The sequence below is a fragment of the Sander lucioperca genome, chromosome 2 (assembly GCF_008315115.2).
Source record: "Sander lucioperca isolate FBNREF2018 chromosome 2, SLUC_FBN_1.2, whole genome shotgun sequence".
Taxonomy (NCBI): Eukaryota; Metazoa; Chordata; class Actinopteri; order Perciformes; family Percidae; genus Sander; species Sander lucioperca.
In genome coordinates, this window is record NC_050174.1 from 46,572,689 (window position 1) to 46,590,330 (window position 17,642).

Genomic DNA, 17,642 nt, shown 5'->3' on the forward strand with positions numbered 1-17,642 from the left:
TGGTTAGAATTATAGATATTACACAGTCATGGCATTCGAACATCTGGTAATTTAATTTGACACAGCCTTTATTATTTATCGGCATGCAAAACTGATTTTCCTTGAATCTGAACATATTTAGAATTAAATCAGGCTAATACCTACCAGGTAAAATTAAATTAAATGACTGAACGCCGAAAATGTGTCTGTAAACGGGACATGAATTTGAAATGCTGCATATAACTACGCATCACGTTGTGTTTGAACGCACCCCTCTGTCAGTATGAACTTTTGAACCGTCAGATGGCGATATTTTCACAAGGCACGGCTTCAGGTTGCAAAATAATGAACTTTGGTAGGATTAACCAGTTTTCCCAGCATAACTGAAAGGACAAGTGCGCTGTGTCAGAAAGAGACATATCTACGCTACGGTTGGACAGGGGCAAATAAATATTAAGCTAGTTGTTTTCCCTTTTGGGTCAAGGCTGAATTTGAGCTACCAACAAAGGATAGTTGTTTTGAAAGTCGGGACGTCGTTTTTTTTTCATCCACCTGACCTGTAACAGCCTGAACAGGTCACCTTCCTGCACAAAACCTTCATGTTCATCACGCTGTGGGACGTTTACTGCCTTTAACTGCCTTTATGTCAGTTTATCTTCCATATTAGACCATATGTCTTGTAGCTTTCATAGCGTTTTTCAACATTTCCTCGGCAACATATGTTCTAATGAATATCCTCTTGTCGTAATCAGCTTTACCAGGGAACTCTGCTGACTAGCAACAACATTTTGACTAACGTTATCATTGATTTTTTTTTTTGGAGTGAAGCCTAAATCACATCCATGTAGCCCCTCCTCTTTCTGCTGCAACTGCAACGCTGACGAAGAGCCACAACACCAGAGAGCTGGGAGTCAGTCTGACACCAAGCACAGAGGAAGACAGAGGATCTCCAGAGAATAGACGAGCACAAGAAGAGCTCAAAGGATAAACTCACTTCTTGGGACTGTGCCAAAAGGAGTAAAGGATTGGACCAGTGATTTCGCCTCTGTAGGATTTTCTTCCTGTGTTTGTGAGTAAAGACTGTAAACTAAACAGGTTTTCTTCCCTGTAAAGTGGATCCTTCCTTACTCTGGAGAATACTTTTCCTTTCTGTACTATAGCACTATGGAAGCTTTAGGCTGTAAACAGTCAAGTCCAATTCATGCTTTAGAAATGTATATGTTTGTGTTGTTAGTTGAATAGTTTATGTCAGAGGTAATAACAATGGTTGAACCGGTGGGGTTTGTGGCGGCATGGAGAGCCCAGTTCCCTGAGTCTGATCCCCCTTGCATGGAGCTGAACTCGCTGGGGAACATTGAACAAGAGCTGGACAAATGCAAGACATCTATCAGGCACTTGGAGAAGGAAGTAAACAAGGAGCGCTTTCGCATGATCTACCTGCAGACTCTGCTTGCAAAAGAGAGGAAGTCTTATGATGGGCAGCGATGGGGATTTAAAAGCACGCCACAAATGAATGATGGAGACCTGCCCAGTAGCCCAGACAGCCAGAAGCCCCACACAGATGAGGCCACAGTGGAGGAGCAGCAGCAGCAGCAGAGAGAGCCTGGCAAGACAGCCAGGCGTAAACCACATCCAGAAGGAGAGGTGGATGGTGCGTCCTCAGCCAAACAGCAGGGTGGGGTGTCACCTGTCCGCCAGGAGTCAGAGATTCCTGATTTCCCACAGGGCACAGGCTCGGTGGCAGCACTGAGATCCAACTTTGAGCGCATCAGGAGGGCCAACTCTCACTCAGCCGGAGACGGCAGGGGGTTGTCGGTGAGGAGCGTCCAGGAGAAACCTTTCTATGTGAACATGGAGTACCATCACGAGCGAGGGCTGGTCAAAGTCAACGACAGGGAGGTCTCAGACAAGATCAGCACCCTGGGCAGTCAGGCCATGCAGATGGAGCGCAAGAGGTCCCTGCACTCCCTCCCAGGGAACCTGTCAGCCGCCATGGGGGTCATCGGCAAGGGTGTTCAGAGAGGCAGATCCACTGAGGGGAACTGCAGCTACAACGGGTCATATGACGACGCCGAGGTCAGCACACACTTCCTGAAAGACAGTGTCATCCGTTCCACTGGGGGGAAGTCTGAGCGGCAGCCAGCAGAGTGCCAGTCTTACGCCAGTGTGTATGTTGGGGGAATGATGACTGATGGGGACACCCGAGTCATCCACATAAGGGACCACAGCATAGAGGAGGATGCGCACCTCACCTGGCCGAGACGCTCCTACTCTCCCGGCAGCTTTGATGACGTAGGAGGCTACACGCCAGACTGCAGCTCCAACGAGAACTTAACATCCAGCGAGGAGGACTTCTCCTCGGGCCAGTCCAGCCACGTGTCTCCCAGCCCCACCACCTATCAGATGTACAGGGAGAAAAGCCGCTCACCCTCCCAGCACTCTCAGCAGTCCTTTGACAGCAGCAGCCCGCCCACACCACTGTCTCAGAAACGCCTGAAGCAGCAGGTGATAGTGTCCGAGGCCTCCATCATCGGGGTCGGTAAAACGGGCCAGATCTGGCCCAGTGATGGGGACTCCACCACGTCCAGCAGGACCTCTCATGACAACAGTGTTCAAGGAGATATGGGTAGGTCTGCTAGACACACACTGCACAACACAGATGGTTCCTCAAAGCCTTTCATTTTCAGGATTAAAAACAGAAAAGTATTCTTAATGGGTAGAGACGATAAAGTACTAAAAAAGCACATCAAAGGCCCTCTAATCCCTGTCTGAAAGATGTCTGTGCTTGCCTTGGCTGGCCTTGTTCCAAAATAAGTCACCTTATGTGTCAAATGCACCTAATATTTAGACCTCATACACTCAATCCTTCCTAAAATGTATTCTGGAGACATGAATGTTATGCACTTTATTTTTTAAAACACACTTTCTTGTTGTATTTTTTTTTGCCATTTTCTTGCCAGGTTTACTTGAGCGGAACTGAGCTTTTATGATTGTAGTGGCCTACAAAAAAAGAGGCAGGGTTTGATCAAATTCATCTTCTCGTCCTGTTAATGAGAATTTCATTTGATCTCCTCACAGCTTTTATCCGTATTGAATGTGTCAGAATGGTTCGCCCATTCCAGTTAAGCATGATTAGTCTTGGCACTAAAAAAAAAAGAAACAGGTAGGAGCCTGTAAAATGTCAACCTGCCAGGATGGGGTTGGGATTGACAAGATGGACTTTACATACACAGATTCTTAACAGTTACCCAGTGTTTTGCAGTTCTTTCAGGAGTGTTTTCTTCACCCTTTGTAAGCAGCACTGCCCTCTCTTTTTTACCCCCTTCTGCTCTTCGCCCGCTGAGTGCTGCAGCACTCTCACGGAGATGCTCTGACCGAGACAGCGGCTGCCCCCGGGCTTCCTAGTCGCTCGGCCCTGTCCACCCTGAGTGTTTTTGTGTCAGCGCACATCAGTGTTGTTGTCCTTGGTGCTGAGTAATTAACTTAAAGGGGTTCGTCTAGCGTGATCAATTTAGGGAGGCTCTTTGTTACAGGAGGCGGATAGGAAAAAGCCCTGACAACTCACTCAAAAAAGAGGATCGAGGGGCTTAAAGTGTGCCATGCGGCTTCCAATCAAAACGCCTGCCATCAGTGTTTCCTGTTGTTATGTGTGAACACAATAGGGGAATCACTCATTAAGCCCGAGTATTGACATGTTAACAATACAACAATGTTAAGTGGGATAAGGAGAGTGGTCCAGGCAACTTGGTATTGCCAAGGACAGAAGGAGAGGCGGGTGTGCATGTTCCTTTTGAAAGAACATTTGTCATAGTGAACGACACACAAGGACACGAGGATATTGTTGCTGGTTGAGGCCAAAGAGGGATTGGGATATACAGCACGTATTAGGATTGGAGCTGGAAAATTGTTTGCCTCTACCCACCAAAAGAAGTGTTATCCACTGTGGGTGAGATTAAACAGATGAGCAGAATAGTGTGTTGTTATATAAGGTGATTCAGTCCAAAGCTCTCTGACACAAAGCATGTGACAAGCAAGCAGATAGTCTGTGATATAATCGGCATGTGCAATTGTAAGCTAGCACGCTGCTCGGATGACTGAAATGTCCAAATTCATTCGACTTAGGTCTGCGTCATTCCACTGTGCCATTTGTTGCATTTTTGCCAAAAAAACAAGTTTCTATTTCTCCAAAGAATGAATACATTTATATATAAAAAAGTTACTTGTTAGAAAAACACTAAAAAGAAAATCTGTTTTCACTTAAATGATATTAAAGTGCTCATATTGTGCTTTTTGGCTTTTTTCCCTTTCCTTTATTGTGTTATATATCTTTTTTTGTACATTTTATAGGTTTACAAAGTGAAAAAGCCCAAAGTTCACCCCAAAGGGACTTACCATCTCCAACAGAAAACACTGTTCACAAACTGCTCCAAACAGCTCTATTGTATTCCAGCCTTTACTTCCATGACGAACGTGCGTCACTTTGTAACACACGTTATAATGCTCGCCTAGCTGTTAGCGTGGCACGCCCTCATACTCTGCTTCTGACTGGCTAGTAGTCCTTACCTAGCTACTGCACATGTGCGACTCCCAACAAAGTTGGTACAGAAGTGAGATGCCTCACTCAGTAGCTAAAACAGAGAGCTCAACACACAGGTTGAAAAGAGGAGCTGCAGCAATGTACAGTACAACAAAAATATGGTGTTTTTTGAAAATTAAACCATGTAAACCTATTCTGATATAACCTCTAAATACAATTATGAACGTGAAAATGAGCATAATATGAACACTTTACTGCACTCCAATGATTTAGTACTAACTGCACTTCTATAAAGTGGTGGGACTTGCGAAAGACAGACATAAAAAAATAATGGCCCTAATCGATGCAACAGTGGCCGAGATATTCTGACTTTTAGTCCAAAAACGCCCGATCCTACATTAACCATAATGCAATCAATATTATATTTTTGTGATTATAGTTGGGCTGGGTATCGTTTGAAAAATTATGTTACCAAAAACAGTACCCTTAAAGGTCCCATGGCATGAAAATTTCACTTTATGAAGTTTTTTAACATTAATGTGAGTTCCCCCAGCCTGCCTATGGTCCCCCAGTGGCTAGAAATGGTGATAGGTGTAAACCGAGCCCTGGGTATCCTGCTCTGCCTTTGAGAAAATGAAAGCTCAGATGGGCCAATCTGGAATCTTCCCTTTATGTCCTCATAAAGGGAAAGGTTACCTCCCCTTTCTCTGCTTTGCACGCCGCCCACAGCTGCCCAGAGAATTTGGCCCGCCCATGAGGAAATAGAGCTGCAACCGTGGCCGCAAGCTGGTGAAGGCCACACCCCCATCCTCCACCTTGCCCCACCTCTCTCCTCCTCAATAGCATTTAAAGCTACAGACACAGAAATGGAAGGAAAGCTCATTGTGGGACTGGCTCTAGTGGCTGTAATTCTGCACCAAGGCTGAATTTCAGGAAAGAGACTTCAGATACAGTATTAGGGGACCACTAAGGTTTATATAAAAGAGACTTCAGATACAAAAATGATCAAATGCAGGTATCGTTTGACTGGAGAAGTTTCAATAGTACTTGGTACTGGCCGGGTTATTTCGGTCGATACCTTTTAAAGGTATTGAGTACCCATACCCAGTCCTAATTTATAGTCTCCAAGCCCAAGCTGATTACCCTGATGACATCACTATGGCATCATCTGGGGTGATTTTCTCAGACTTGACAAAGCTCCTCCCTGCAGAGCCACAGGGCGGGCTCACACCTAAAGGTCCAGTTCCTGAATCGAATGATACGTTGCTTCAATCTTCCAACTGGGCCGGTTTGCGTTCACAAATGCAAAACTCACGGTCCAGAACGGCTCATGTGGTGGAAATGTCGTTTGATTAGTGGTGATACAGTTGGCGGGTAAAAAATAGGGCTGCACAATTAATTGCAATTTTATCGAAATGCAATATGGACTAGTGCAATATCCAAATCGCAGGGCGGGGAGCGCAATATTTGATAAAGGCAAAATATGTGTTAAACCATTCTGTATTGTGGTGCTGCAGAGACGTCCCGGCCTACAAATTGTAATCTCCATTTGGTACGGATCCGCGCAAAAATCACACTATAATTTTAAAAAATTTTAATATTCTTCATTGAAAATTAGTATAATGATACAAAAATGATCATTCCCTTCAATATCGTGAATCATATTGCAATCGCAATATCAATCAAAAATAATAAGATATTTTCCTCATATTGTGCAGCCCTAGTAAAAAGACAAACCGCTCCTAATTTCTACTTGGATACTGGAGCATCATGGAGCACCATCAGGTTCTGTTCACCGTTGATCTGGACCGTATCAGCAAACTTAAGAGGACCGCGCATAGAAATGCCTCGTAAGACGGCTGGTATTTGAGAAATGTTCAGCTAATATATTCAGAAAATGTTTTTAAAAAAAAATGAAATGACACATTAAATAACACACCAGAAATGACCGGTTCCAGAGGTCACTTGACAGTGGTTTGAGACCCCCCCCCCCCCCTTCGAGGCGGACAAGAAAGCAATTGGTTGGTCCCACCCAGAGTTTGAGTCCAGCGAACCGCACCGAGGGAGTAAACGCTCCAGGGTACGGTTCAATCAGACCAAACAAGCAAATATTTTTTTTTTTATTATTATTAGTTATCTCTAAAAAAAACAAAAAGAATTAAAACCAAACAAAATTAAAACACAAACATTCAGAATTAACCAAAGACCCCAAAAAAATAATAAAAAAGGATAAGTTTGAGAAGGAGCAGACGGAAGCATACAGCTTATTAGTTCCTGCCCCTACTTCACAATATCATATTATTACAAAACAAATAGATATGCAAATACAGCATACAGTCTTTCAGGTCTTACAATAACTTACAATATACAACAATACCGTTACATCACAATTCCATTCCTATGTTTCGGTCTATTCCTTTCTGTATTGGTCAAGTATTGATTTCTTTAATCTACTTTTGAACTGAATGATATTATGGCTCTGTTTTGATGTCATTCCATAAGGTCACCCCACAAACTGAAACACACATTATACCGCTTGACAAAAAAAAAAAAAAAAAAAAAAAAAAAGTTAACTCAAGGTCTATTCACTAGCTTTTTCCAAAGCTTTCAACTCTTAGTTGTTATGGAGATAAAAGACTGTGAAATGTGCTTGAAAGCTCTGGGAAAAAAGCCAATAAGTGGACCCTGAGTTATGTATGTATTTTTTTGTCAAACTACTTTTTCTATGGTCAATAACGAAGTTTCGTGCACATTACAGAGCAGTACATCCCATGACCAGTAAACTGTCCCTTTTAAGTGTAAAATCTGTTGGAGTTCCCCTTTTAATGTACCCTGACCAGTTTGGCACCTTCTGTTTAAAAGCTCCATGCTGCAGAGCCTGAGGTACAGCTTTTGTCCAGAGGAGACTTGTTGCTGACATAATGGCACAGCTGCCTCATGTGGACCTTGCTTTGTGGATTACCAGAAGTCTGGATTTCTTTTCTGATGTTGTAATAACATTACTGTGCACGTTGTGGGATTAGGCCTTGGGCAGGGAGCCGGTTTGAAGCAAGTTTTTGCAATTAACTGCTCTTTGTTGTGGTCAGTGACTTTAAGGGAGCAGTTGGAAAGTGTTTGGTTGTTGTATTTATCATAAAGCATTGCGACGTTCACTCAAATCTAATAAATGAGCCTAGTAAAGCTAACTTAATCTCAGTGTTGGAAAGACGCTTTGTGCTCCAGCGGAGTATTGTGTAACTATATAGACAAAGTTTCATAAACTGTACAACACAGTCAGTGGTTATACCTAAATGAGGCTCTCTGGACTATAAGATTAGCTGTGTATGTTTATGTTCTGCACGCTGTCATGGAACATGTGAACGCTGCAGCAGACAGAGAGTTGACGTGGTCCCTGCTGCTGTTGTGGGAGTGTTTTAGTGTCTGGCATGGTGGCAGTATGTCTCTGTCTGGGAAACATGACTGACTTCGTATTGAAAACACCTACTAACTGACACAAACAGACCCATACTTGTCCTGCAGCTACTCAGCCGCATCGCTGCGTGAAATCTTAGTGCAATGGCCAGTCTAAAATTGACACATCTCAGGGGACCCTTTTCTATGAATAGAAGAATTAAGTGTTGTCTCCTGGTTTCTGGTTATCTAGGGCAATTGTCAAGCCTAGCTGTGAATAGAGCTGCTGATTAGCTGTGGGCCTTTAAGGAGGCCAAGTCTCTGATGGGTCTATTTTGCCATAATTAATTATCATCATGACACTGACATGCCTGTGGCCACAGCTTTCTGGAAGGGTCGGAGTGTGTAGATTGTCTCATGGTTAATGTATTACAGTGGGAGGGCATAGAGGAAGAGGTCGGCCAAAAGGGAAATAATAAATCTCACCATTAGTTTAATCATATTCCCTCTGCAAAAATCAGGATATTGTCTTTTAGGGAGCATTTATCTGAGGTTAGGATATGGCACGGTTACAGGAAGGTAGACAGGTATGTCTGGGATGGCTGTGACATTAATAGAAACTGTCTGTCTGAAAAGGTGATGAAGGCTGTCTGAATGTCTTGGCCTCAGTCCAGAGATTGGCCCTACTTGCTGCCTCAGCAGGAGCCACGCCGGTGCTGGTCTACGCTCCCGGTTAATTGCAGACTCATGAATATTTGAGGTTCCTCAAAGAAGAAGCCCAGACAGGCCTATCATTGTACCTGGATATCAACATCTGAGGTTTGGTGGTCAAGGAAGCTAAAGAATTCAGCCTCTCCCTTTCCTAGAGTAAATGTAAGCCTACAAGAGGAAGTGCTGGCAGCCCTCGAGGGCAGCCAAGTTTGTGTGTGTGTGTGTGTGTGTGTGTGTGTGTGTGTGTGTGTGTGTGTGTGTAAGACACCTGTTCTTCTGTGCAGTGTACTGGGTAAAGTGGTCAAAAGCTGGCAGGCCATCAGTACACCAGGCCAGGCATCACCAGCTGCTCTCACACTAAAAGCAGCATGAATACTCTTTTTGTTCCTGCCTATCAGAAAACAGAACAAAAACACATGTTTAGAAACTATGCAAGACTGTCCACCGAGATTATGCTATTAGCTCCTCCATTCACATTCTAACATACATGTTTCCATAGATAAACCTTAATAGAAAAATAATATTTGGCATGTTTATGAGCTTGCGGGCCTCCCCTGGCTCAGTGATCCTCCCTCGTGCTCGGCCTCAGCCCCTCTGGTCCTGCAGGCTCAGCTCCCCTCCCTGGTCCCACTCAAAGGGCCCTCTGTGCTGCTGGCTGGCAGGCCAAGTGTTTATGGAATGTCTCAGCTGCTTGTGGGGTGTGGGGGGAAACGGCTAAAGAAATGTTAAGTGTTGTATGAGTTCACCTCTCTCACCACAGCCTGACCGTGGAGCTTTTTGTTACTGCTCAGAGTTTGTTTTCGACTAACTGTTGAAAAAAAAATAAATGCCCCCAGTTTGTAATACACAGTTTCTGTTATAAATTCATAGTGTCTAAGATCAGATAATCCTGGGGACATCATCAGGGGGGTATTTTTTCCTCTCGCCTTTTTTTCAAAGGCGCAAAATTATTTTTGAATCTCTGATTTTATTTATTCAGTAGGCCAAATCACAGTAATGTCGCACCAACACAAAAATCACTTCCGGGTAGGCAGTTGATTTGAATTGCGAGGATATGTGAAATCGGCAACCTTTTTTTTAGATTTTTTTTTTTATTTATTTTTTTTAGATTTCTTTACTTAAAAGGGACACCGCACAATCAACATGAGCACAGAGTCTGACATGTACAAATGTGCCAGATTTAGCCATGCAGGCTAATTTTCATCTGCAGTCCCTAGCAGGTTGGTTGGTTTTATATGAAAACATTAAGTAAGCTACAGAAATACAACACATATGCATAAAACAAGAACACATACCGTAAGCATAGACAAGTAAAATGACACAACCACTATTCCAGATCATGACAGCTGGCAGGTTGATGGCATGAGAAAAATATAACAAACACAAGTAGCATATAGACAGAGGTAAAAGCGCATGGATGCGCATTTATTTCTGTTGTCACTTTCAGCCATAACTGTAACGTTTACAGTAGTCTATATCCACGACGTTCCACTTCCGGGATTGCTCCGTTGCCGATGGAAATTCCTCCGGGTTTCACTCATTTAGGCCGGAAATCTATTACCTTGGGCTTCCTTTGTGTTGACATTTTAAACTCCGGTGGATTTATGAGGACTATGGTTAACTGCTCCTCAGATCTCTGCAGGGTAAATCCAGACAGCTAGATAGACTATCTGTCCAATCTGAGTTTTCTGTTGCACGACTAAAACAACTCTTGAACGTACACGTTCCACCAAAACAAGTTCCTTCCAGAGGCTATTTTGCAGAGGCACCATGTCTCCGTACGGCGCTTAGCGCCGTCCAAGACGATTGTGATTGGTTTAAAGAAATGGCAATAAACCAGAGCACGTTTTTCTCCCATCCCGGAATGCTGTGTGGACTCGCCAGACCTTCCTCCGCAGTGCTGTGGAGGAAGGTCTGGCAATGCGAGACTACGTTTACAGTAACGCGAAGGTCCGACCTATCTGACGTTTTCTGCCCTGCTTATTTTCTGTACTCTGTTGCTTTTCTAACATCTTTGAAAAACCAAATCAAATGTTACGAACAACAACATCTCACTGCTGGTCGGACTGACTGCTAGTTTGGGTGGTGAAATATGAAAGCATCAAACATGCATTTCAGGTGAATGAGATGAGAGTATATCCAGTTGTTCCTCATCCCTGTTTGCTCAGCGCCATTAAATTGTATGTACAGGCCCCAGGAGTTTTCTACCCGGAGGTTATTGTAAACAAAGATTGTGGGTCTATACTGAGCCCACACACCGTTAGCTTTAACCGACTTGTTAAATGCAAACATGTGCTGTAAAACCTGTGTTGCTGGGCAGATTATGACTGAGCCAATCACATTAAAGCACATCAGGTAAGGCCTGTTCACTAATATTTAATTCTGTTCAGACATGCAAATTAATATTTGATTATACCTGGAGGTCACTGCGATTTTTTTTTTTTTCATGTGGCTGATTACATTTCTTAAGTGTGTTCATCATATGCCAATAATAAGCTGTGTCAGCAGTTGTGTTCACTGTGAAAAACAAACCTAAGGCTATATGAGACTGGCCAGACTCCAGTATGAATTATGGGCTTTTTAAAACAAGTGAGATCAAAAATGATTCCCCAATAAAATAACCAAATAGGACTAAATAGCTACTGTATAATATTAGACATGCTGTTATTCTCTTCTGCGTCACTAAAGCTAATCCCATGTATAGCCAATGTTTACATGTGCTTCGCTGTCTTATGTTGTCACAGACTGGAACAATTATTGGACTTTGATCATCTCTCTGTTATGCTGCACATTACAAGCAGTAGTCTGACCACCCTGAGCTATTTCAACACACGCTGATTAGTAGGTGTGCTGGGCAGGGCGGCCCAGTTCTGACCTACACTGCTCAATGACTGGCACTAATTTTAGGCTGCCCTACAACACATCAGAGACGAGTGCCGGTGGGCCTCACTGCCTCCACCAGCCCTGTGGTTGGAAGGGCCTCCCAAATGCAGCAGACACTTCAGATGGCCCAGGATGTGATGATGATGTGTCGGCTAACATTTTTTTTTTATTTATATATATATATATATATATATATATATATAAGTTGCCAAAACACACAGCCATTGTCTGCATTTGACATACATATGCCCCAGTTACAGTATGAGGTTAAAGTTTACGTGTCAAAGTCAATTTGCTATTCACAGGGAGTACTACACAGCCTGTGAAAACAGTTGTTAAATGTCTTCTGTGGCTCTGGAGGAGAAAATTACTCAAGTGACATTGTGTGAGTAACCGTGGTTTTGGGTTGGAGACAACAAATGTTTGCACGTTTAGCTCAAAGCACCGCTGTGAAATGTAGGGTCCAGGAGCTTGACGCAAGATATGTTAGCCTCTGCTACATCCATTATAATTTTGAATCTTTTCCCTTATCATGCTCATTTTAAGTTCATAGTTGTATTTTGGGTTTCTGCTAGAACATGCGTACATGCTTTAATGTTCACAACACACATTATTTTTCTCATACTGTCTGTCTGAATATACCTGTATTCACCCTCTGTCTGCAACGCTCCGTTTTAGTGCCTGTCTCTTTAAGCTCCCCTCTCGTAAAGGCCAAGGTCTGCTTTCCAGGTCTTTAGCATCTGCACTCTTGGAGTCTCTGCACTGGCATTGCAGCCGGGGAATGATTGTATCGGCATTGTAGCTGCATTTTCTACATATAGTACAGTTGTGACATCACAACCGTATGGAAGTGCTGATGGCTTGTTTAAAAGCACAGATTCTAAATACGGGCTGTGTGCATTTCTCTGTGGATTGAGCGTTTTGATACTCTCACTGTATTTAGCACCTGAACCTGCTTTATAATCACCCTTAGGAGTCTTTATCGAAGTTCAACATTTTCTGGAATGCCTCATTAACATAATGGCTCAGTATCAGAGATTGAAAACATAAATAAATCATGTGATGATAATAGGATTTGAGTGATGGACAGAGAGCCCATTGAGACTGTTTGTAGTGTGGAGAACTAAATATCACCAAAGATTCTCTGTCAAGTGCGTTACAGATAAATCTATCTAAGATTTTTCCACCTGTCATGAAGTGAGGAAAACTACAAGGGCCACAGGCCGGGGTCACTACATCCGTTGTCTGAAGAGCCATCACCCTTTAACCAGTTCCCCTGTATTTGCTCTCACTGGCTGCCACCGCTGTTTCCCCAGTGACCGCACAGTCCGCAGGAGAATCCGTTTGCTGGAGCCATAAAGTGGTGCCAAGCTTTTAACAACATCTCACATTGGCATCTTCTCCTGCTTTCTTTTCCAAAGGTGCAACCTTTCTCTCCAGATCTATACAACCATTAGAGAGGCGACAGAAAGGCTGTCCTTCATTGTAGCTTTTTTTTGCTCTGTGGTGAATTATTGATGTTTAAATATCTGTTTCTAAGTTAGATCGATCAACACATTTGCTATGTGGTGTTTATTTCTGGAAGCTCGCGATCTAAATTCTGTCCATCAGCTGACTGATCTTTGTGTTGATGGTCAATATGTTCACAGTGGGGAACAGTAAGTGGGGATCTGATTCTCTCTTTCCTTGTCAGAGCAGTACAAGCTATTTAAACACACTGATGATCAGCCAATGTACCAGGCTGGGCAGCACTTTGCCTTTTCCCAGTGGTGAAATGGGGAATTATGGATGCTACTATTCTAGTTCCAGGTCTTTCTGGGACAAATCAATAGAACTCTTTGGTTTAGATTTTTGAGAATTGCTGTCTAAATGTATTCCCAGCAGGCGAATAGAATTGATATTTTATCTGTGGTACTCATAGCAGATACTTTTAAATGGATCCAAAGCTTGTTTCTCTGATTGCAACTTCCCACTTTTGGTGGTTTTCCGAACCAACAGCAAGCTCATTCTCCCCCATATCAAATGTCCTGCTGTGAAGTGAAAAGGCAGTGCTTTTGTGTCCATGTGAGTGATGGCAATCCAAACGTTAAACAAAAAAAACGAAATATTTGTAAAAGCATCCCAAAGGGAACGCTCCCTCTTCTTTTGATACTGCGTGTTGTTCTCGTGTAGTGAAATAAGAGCACACGATTATTTCTGTGACTGTGAGTCTCTGATGCTGTGATACTGTCTCAGCTGCACATCTGTCACTCCCTTTCTGCCTGTTTACCGTAGTTCATCTCTATGGATTAGGATTAGGGCTTTGAATGTGTCTTTGCTTTGTCATCAATAGGACATCCAACATGTCCCCAGTATTAAACTACTGTGTTTGTCTTGTGAACATGGCTCTTGTTTGCATGCTGGAGGAAGGAAGTGTTTCATGATGACTGATGATTCTCCAAAAGGAGACTGGAAATGTTGGGAGCCAAGTTGGCCGAGTCCTTATATATCCTTGAGTTCTATTTTTAGTTAGAAGGAGTGTTCAGTGTGGTGATGCGGGAAAGCAAAGGCACTGTGTATTGTGTATTAAAAAGGTGAAGCGTAATATTGCTTTATTTGGTGATTTGCATTAATCTGACATTTGTAAGACCATGACTTGTGGAAATACTGTCAAACTAAATTCTTGAAAAACAGAATTATGGAGTTCAGAGACAGTCCAAAACAAAATCAGCTTCTCTCTGATCCACGGCTCCACGCAGCTGTTGGGCTCAGCAATCTTATGTAATGTTATTAGAATGTATTTATTACAGCTCTATTGCACAGTTAAAACCATTTTAAGCTGCAGCAGGCTGGGTATGGGACAGGGAGGACACACTGTAGAACAGAAAGGATGGCTCCTGTGTGACTTTATATTTTTTTAATGATCACTTATCAGTTACTGGTAGGGCTGGGTTCTGAACTTCGATAGGCATGCGGCATGCTTGTACCAAGATCTGATAATGCTGGTGATTGGCTGTCTAACCATACACGTCATAGAGGCAGGCAGGAAAAACTACAGTGCGTGTCACTTAAAGTGCTCATATTATGGTCATTTTCAGGTTCATAATTGTATTTAGAGGTTGTAACAGAATAGCTTTATGTGTTTTTCAGAAAACACCATGTATTTGTTGTACTGCACATTGATGCAGCTCCTCTTTTCACCCTGTGTGTTGAGCTCTCTGTTTTAGATACAGAGTGAGACATCTCACTTCTGTTCCTATCTTTGTTGGGAGTCGCACATGCGCAGTAAGTACTGCTAGCTAGTCAGTTGCAGAGTATGAGGGAGTGCCATGCTAGCAGCTAGGCGAGCATTATAACGTGTGTTACAAAGTGACGCACGGAAGTAAAGGCTGGACAACAATAGAGCTGTTTGGAGCAGTTGGTGAACAGTGTTTTCTGTTGGAGATGGTAACTCCCTTTGGACTGGACTTTGGGCTTTTTCACTTTGTAAACCTATAACATGCACAAAAAAGATATATAACACAATAAAGGAAAGGGAAAAAGCCAAAAAGCACAATATGAGCACTTTAAAAAAAAAAAAAATATATATATACATGCATACATATTATTTAAAAAAAAAATCAAATTTGACTGCTTTTAGTCCAAAGAAACAAAATAAATTAAAAGGACTTAGTATTCTAGAATTCCATACATAGCATTAAAAGGGGTTAACGCAACCTTTAGACCATAATATTGGGAGATCAAATTTACAGAAACTTTAACAGCAATTTAACAGTTAAATTAATAAATAAAATGTGACTTTTGTGATTTTTAAATGCTCCAAAAATGTAACAGAGTGTGGTTGATGGTTAGTATATGGTATAGTGTATTATAGTTCAGATTCAAAACATCATTGGCTGTTTTACTTTTGAGTCTAATTTTTTTATACATCAACTTTTCTAAATTTTTGTAGTGTTTGCGTTCTTATTTATCGTTGCCGTTGACACACGTTTCCAGATCACTACCATATCAGTAGCTCTTTTAAACTCTAAAACTAAATATTAATATTGTATTAGCCTTAAAATCTGTATAGGTTTACTTTACTATGTAACAGGGTTTTGCAGGTTGTTTGAGGGTTTTCAAAGAGCAGTGTGTCTCTGCTTCGGTTTATTTGTTCAGCTCTTGTTAAAAAGGTTACACGCTGTTTTACAATCAGGACAAACAAAGGACACGAGAACAGGTAACACAGAAACAAGTGGGTGGGGGGAAATCAAGCGAGAAGAAGTGGGTCTTAAAGTAAAATAGATTTGCATTTTGAGTTACAATGGTTTATTAGAAATAGTGTCCATATATGTCTGAACGTGTAGAGTCTTTAGTTGCAAAAGGCATCAACGTTAGCTAGAATGTAAATATGATAGCTGTGACTGTTACCTGTGTGTGTGTGTGTGTGTGTGTGTGTGTGTGTGTGTGTGTGTGTGTGTGTGTGTGTGTGTGTGTGTGTGTGTGTGTGTGTGTTAGGAGTGGGAGAGGGAGCTGTTTGTGAAAAGATGACCTTGTGCTGAAAGCCTGTTTCCGCTCTGAAGCAGATGAATAGCTGAATTTTCCGGGCAGACCTGCCTGGACACTTCCTCAGTAGCGGTCCTTGTGATCACTAGAACATTGCTGCTCACTGAGAATCCATTGTGATGTCCACTTTCAAAGCCAAACAAGCCCTGTGCATTTAAAAATGTTCCCATTAGACTGACACACAAACAGAGACTACAAGAAGCACAACTGGACAAAAAAAAAAAAAAAAAAAAAGTGGGAAAAATGGACTCTGTACAAGACTTAAAATGACGACACTGGGGTAGAACAATAGTTGACAGAAACATTACTCTCCAAGGTAAAATGTGTAGGCAGTACCCAAGCCGATTTATTTTTGTTTCGTTTGCTAGTGTTTGTGAGTTTGTTGTTTCATTGCTGAATTTAATATCAATAAAGATTTAAGTGGGGAACATTTTCTTTATCCCATTAAAGACACAAATGGCTCGGTATTAAAGACTTAGGAACACATTTGTAAATCCTCCTCTTAACTTGTTCTTGTTTTGTAGTATATTTCCAACCTCTGACTCTTTGTTTTTCCTGGAAGGAGATAGTTTGTGGGTCTGAGGCTGCTGCCTGAGAGAGGATGTGTTATTCATTCAGCAGTGCCGGGGCTGATGTACTGTATAATCTCACTGGAAAACAGAGTGGCCTTTCACATGGACTTCCCCTGTGCTCTGAAGCAGTTTGGCCTACAGTATTCTCTTCCTCAAGTCAGTCAGTGCAGCTCTCTGCCTCTCTGCTGGGTCCACTGTGTTTGTTTGAGCCCTTTTGTTATGGCCTCTGTGGATGTCATCCTGTCAGTCTGCTGGTCTTTCCAGGCCTCTCCAGGGTGCCTCGGGTTTATCCTCCCCCAGTTTCCGGAATCCTCTCTTTCCTGTTTTTCAGCTGAAGTGAACCAGTTTTGTAGCCTCTTCTTAACATACCTTACATCCATGGCTTTAAATTGACACCTGCCAACCTGCCAAATGCTGGCAAAAATTAACTTTGGCTAGTAACATTGTAAAGTTATTACACTGCTTGTAGTGCTAATCCTACATTTCCCATCAACAACGTGTCGTACAACCGTTGGCTAAGTGCCTAGCGTGTGTGGTATCCATTGCGAGCTACACTGAAACGGAGAAGACGGAATGGAACGTTAGTTAGGAAAAACCAAAACAAACATGTGGCTAGTGGAAAATCTGATTGGCTGGTAACTTTTAAAAAATCAACTAGCCATGTTGGCTGGTGATCCAAAAACTTAATTTAAAGCCCTGCTGACATCCCATGACTGCCTTATTTTGTATTAGCACTGTTGGCGATAGCTATTCTGCATCTACCACATCCTTGACAATACTGATGATAAGTGCTGGTGAGTCGGGGGTGGCTGACAGTAATTACAGGATACAGAGCCTGTTGCCTCATCTTCAGGGTGTCCTAAAAAGTCTGACATCACAGGGATGACGAGCACAACAGGTATTTCTGACTTGTTACACTTGTTTCTGGCAGATACCCGCTGTCTGCATGTTGTAAAACATGTGGGTTTCTAATCCCAGAATGAACATCTTTTCTGCCCATTGTTCTTATTTTCAGGAAGAACTGTGCTGCTTTCTGAGCTTTGAGA

The 17,642-nt window shown here is 42.5% G+C and overlaps 1 protein-coding gene across 1 annotated transcript in view; it reads left to right on the forward strand.

The window, feature by feature from the left end:
* The first annotated feature begins 236 nt into the window (after positions 1 to 236).
* Positions 237 to 17,642, forward strand: part of si:dkey-91m11.5 (PH_BCR_vertebrate and RhoGAP_Bcr domain-containing protein) — a 50,957-nt gene continuing 33,551 nt past the window's right edge. The window contains exon 1 of the mRNA XM_031302189.2: positions 237 to 2,605. Within this exon, the coding sequence (XP_031158049.1) occupies positions 1,225 to 2,605 (1,381 nt within the window). The 5' untranslated portion in view covers positions 237 to 1,224. The remainder of the gene's footprint in view (positions 2,606 to 17,642) is intronic.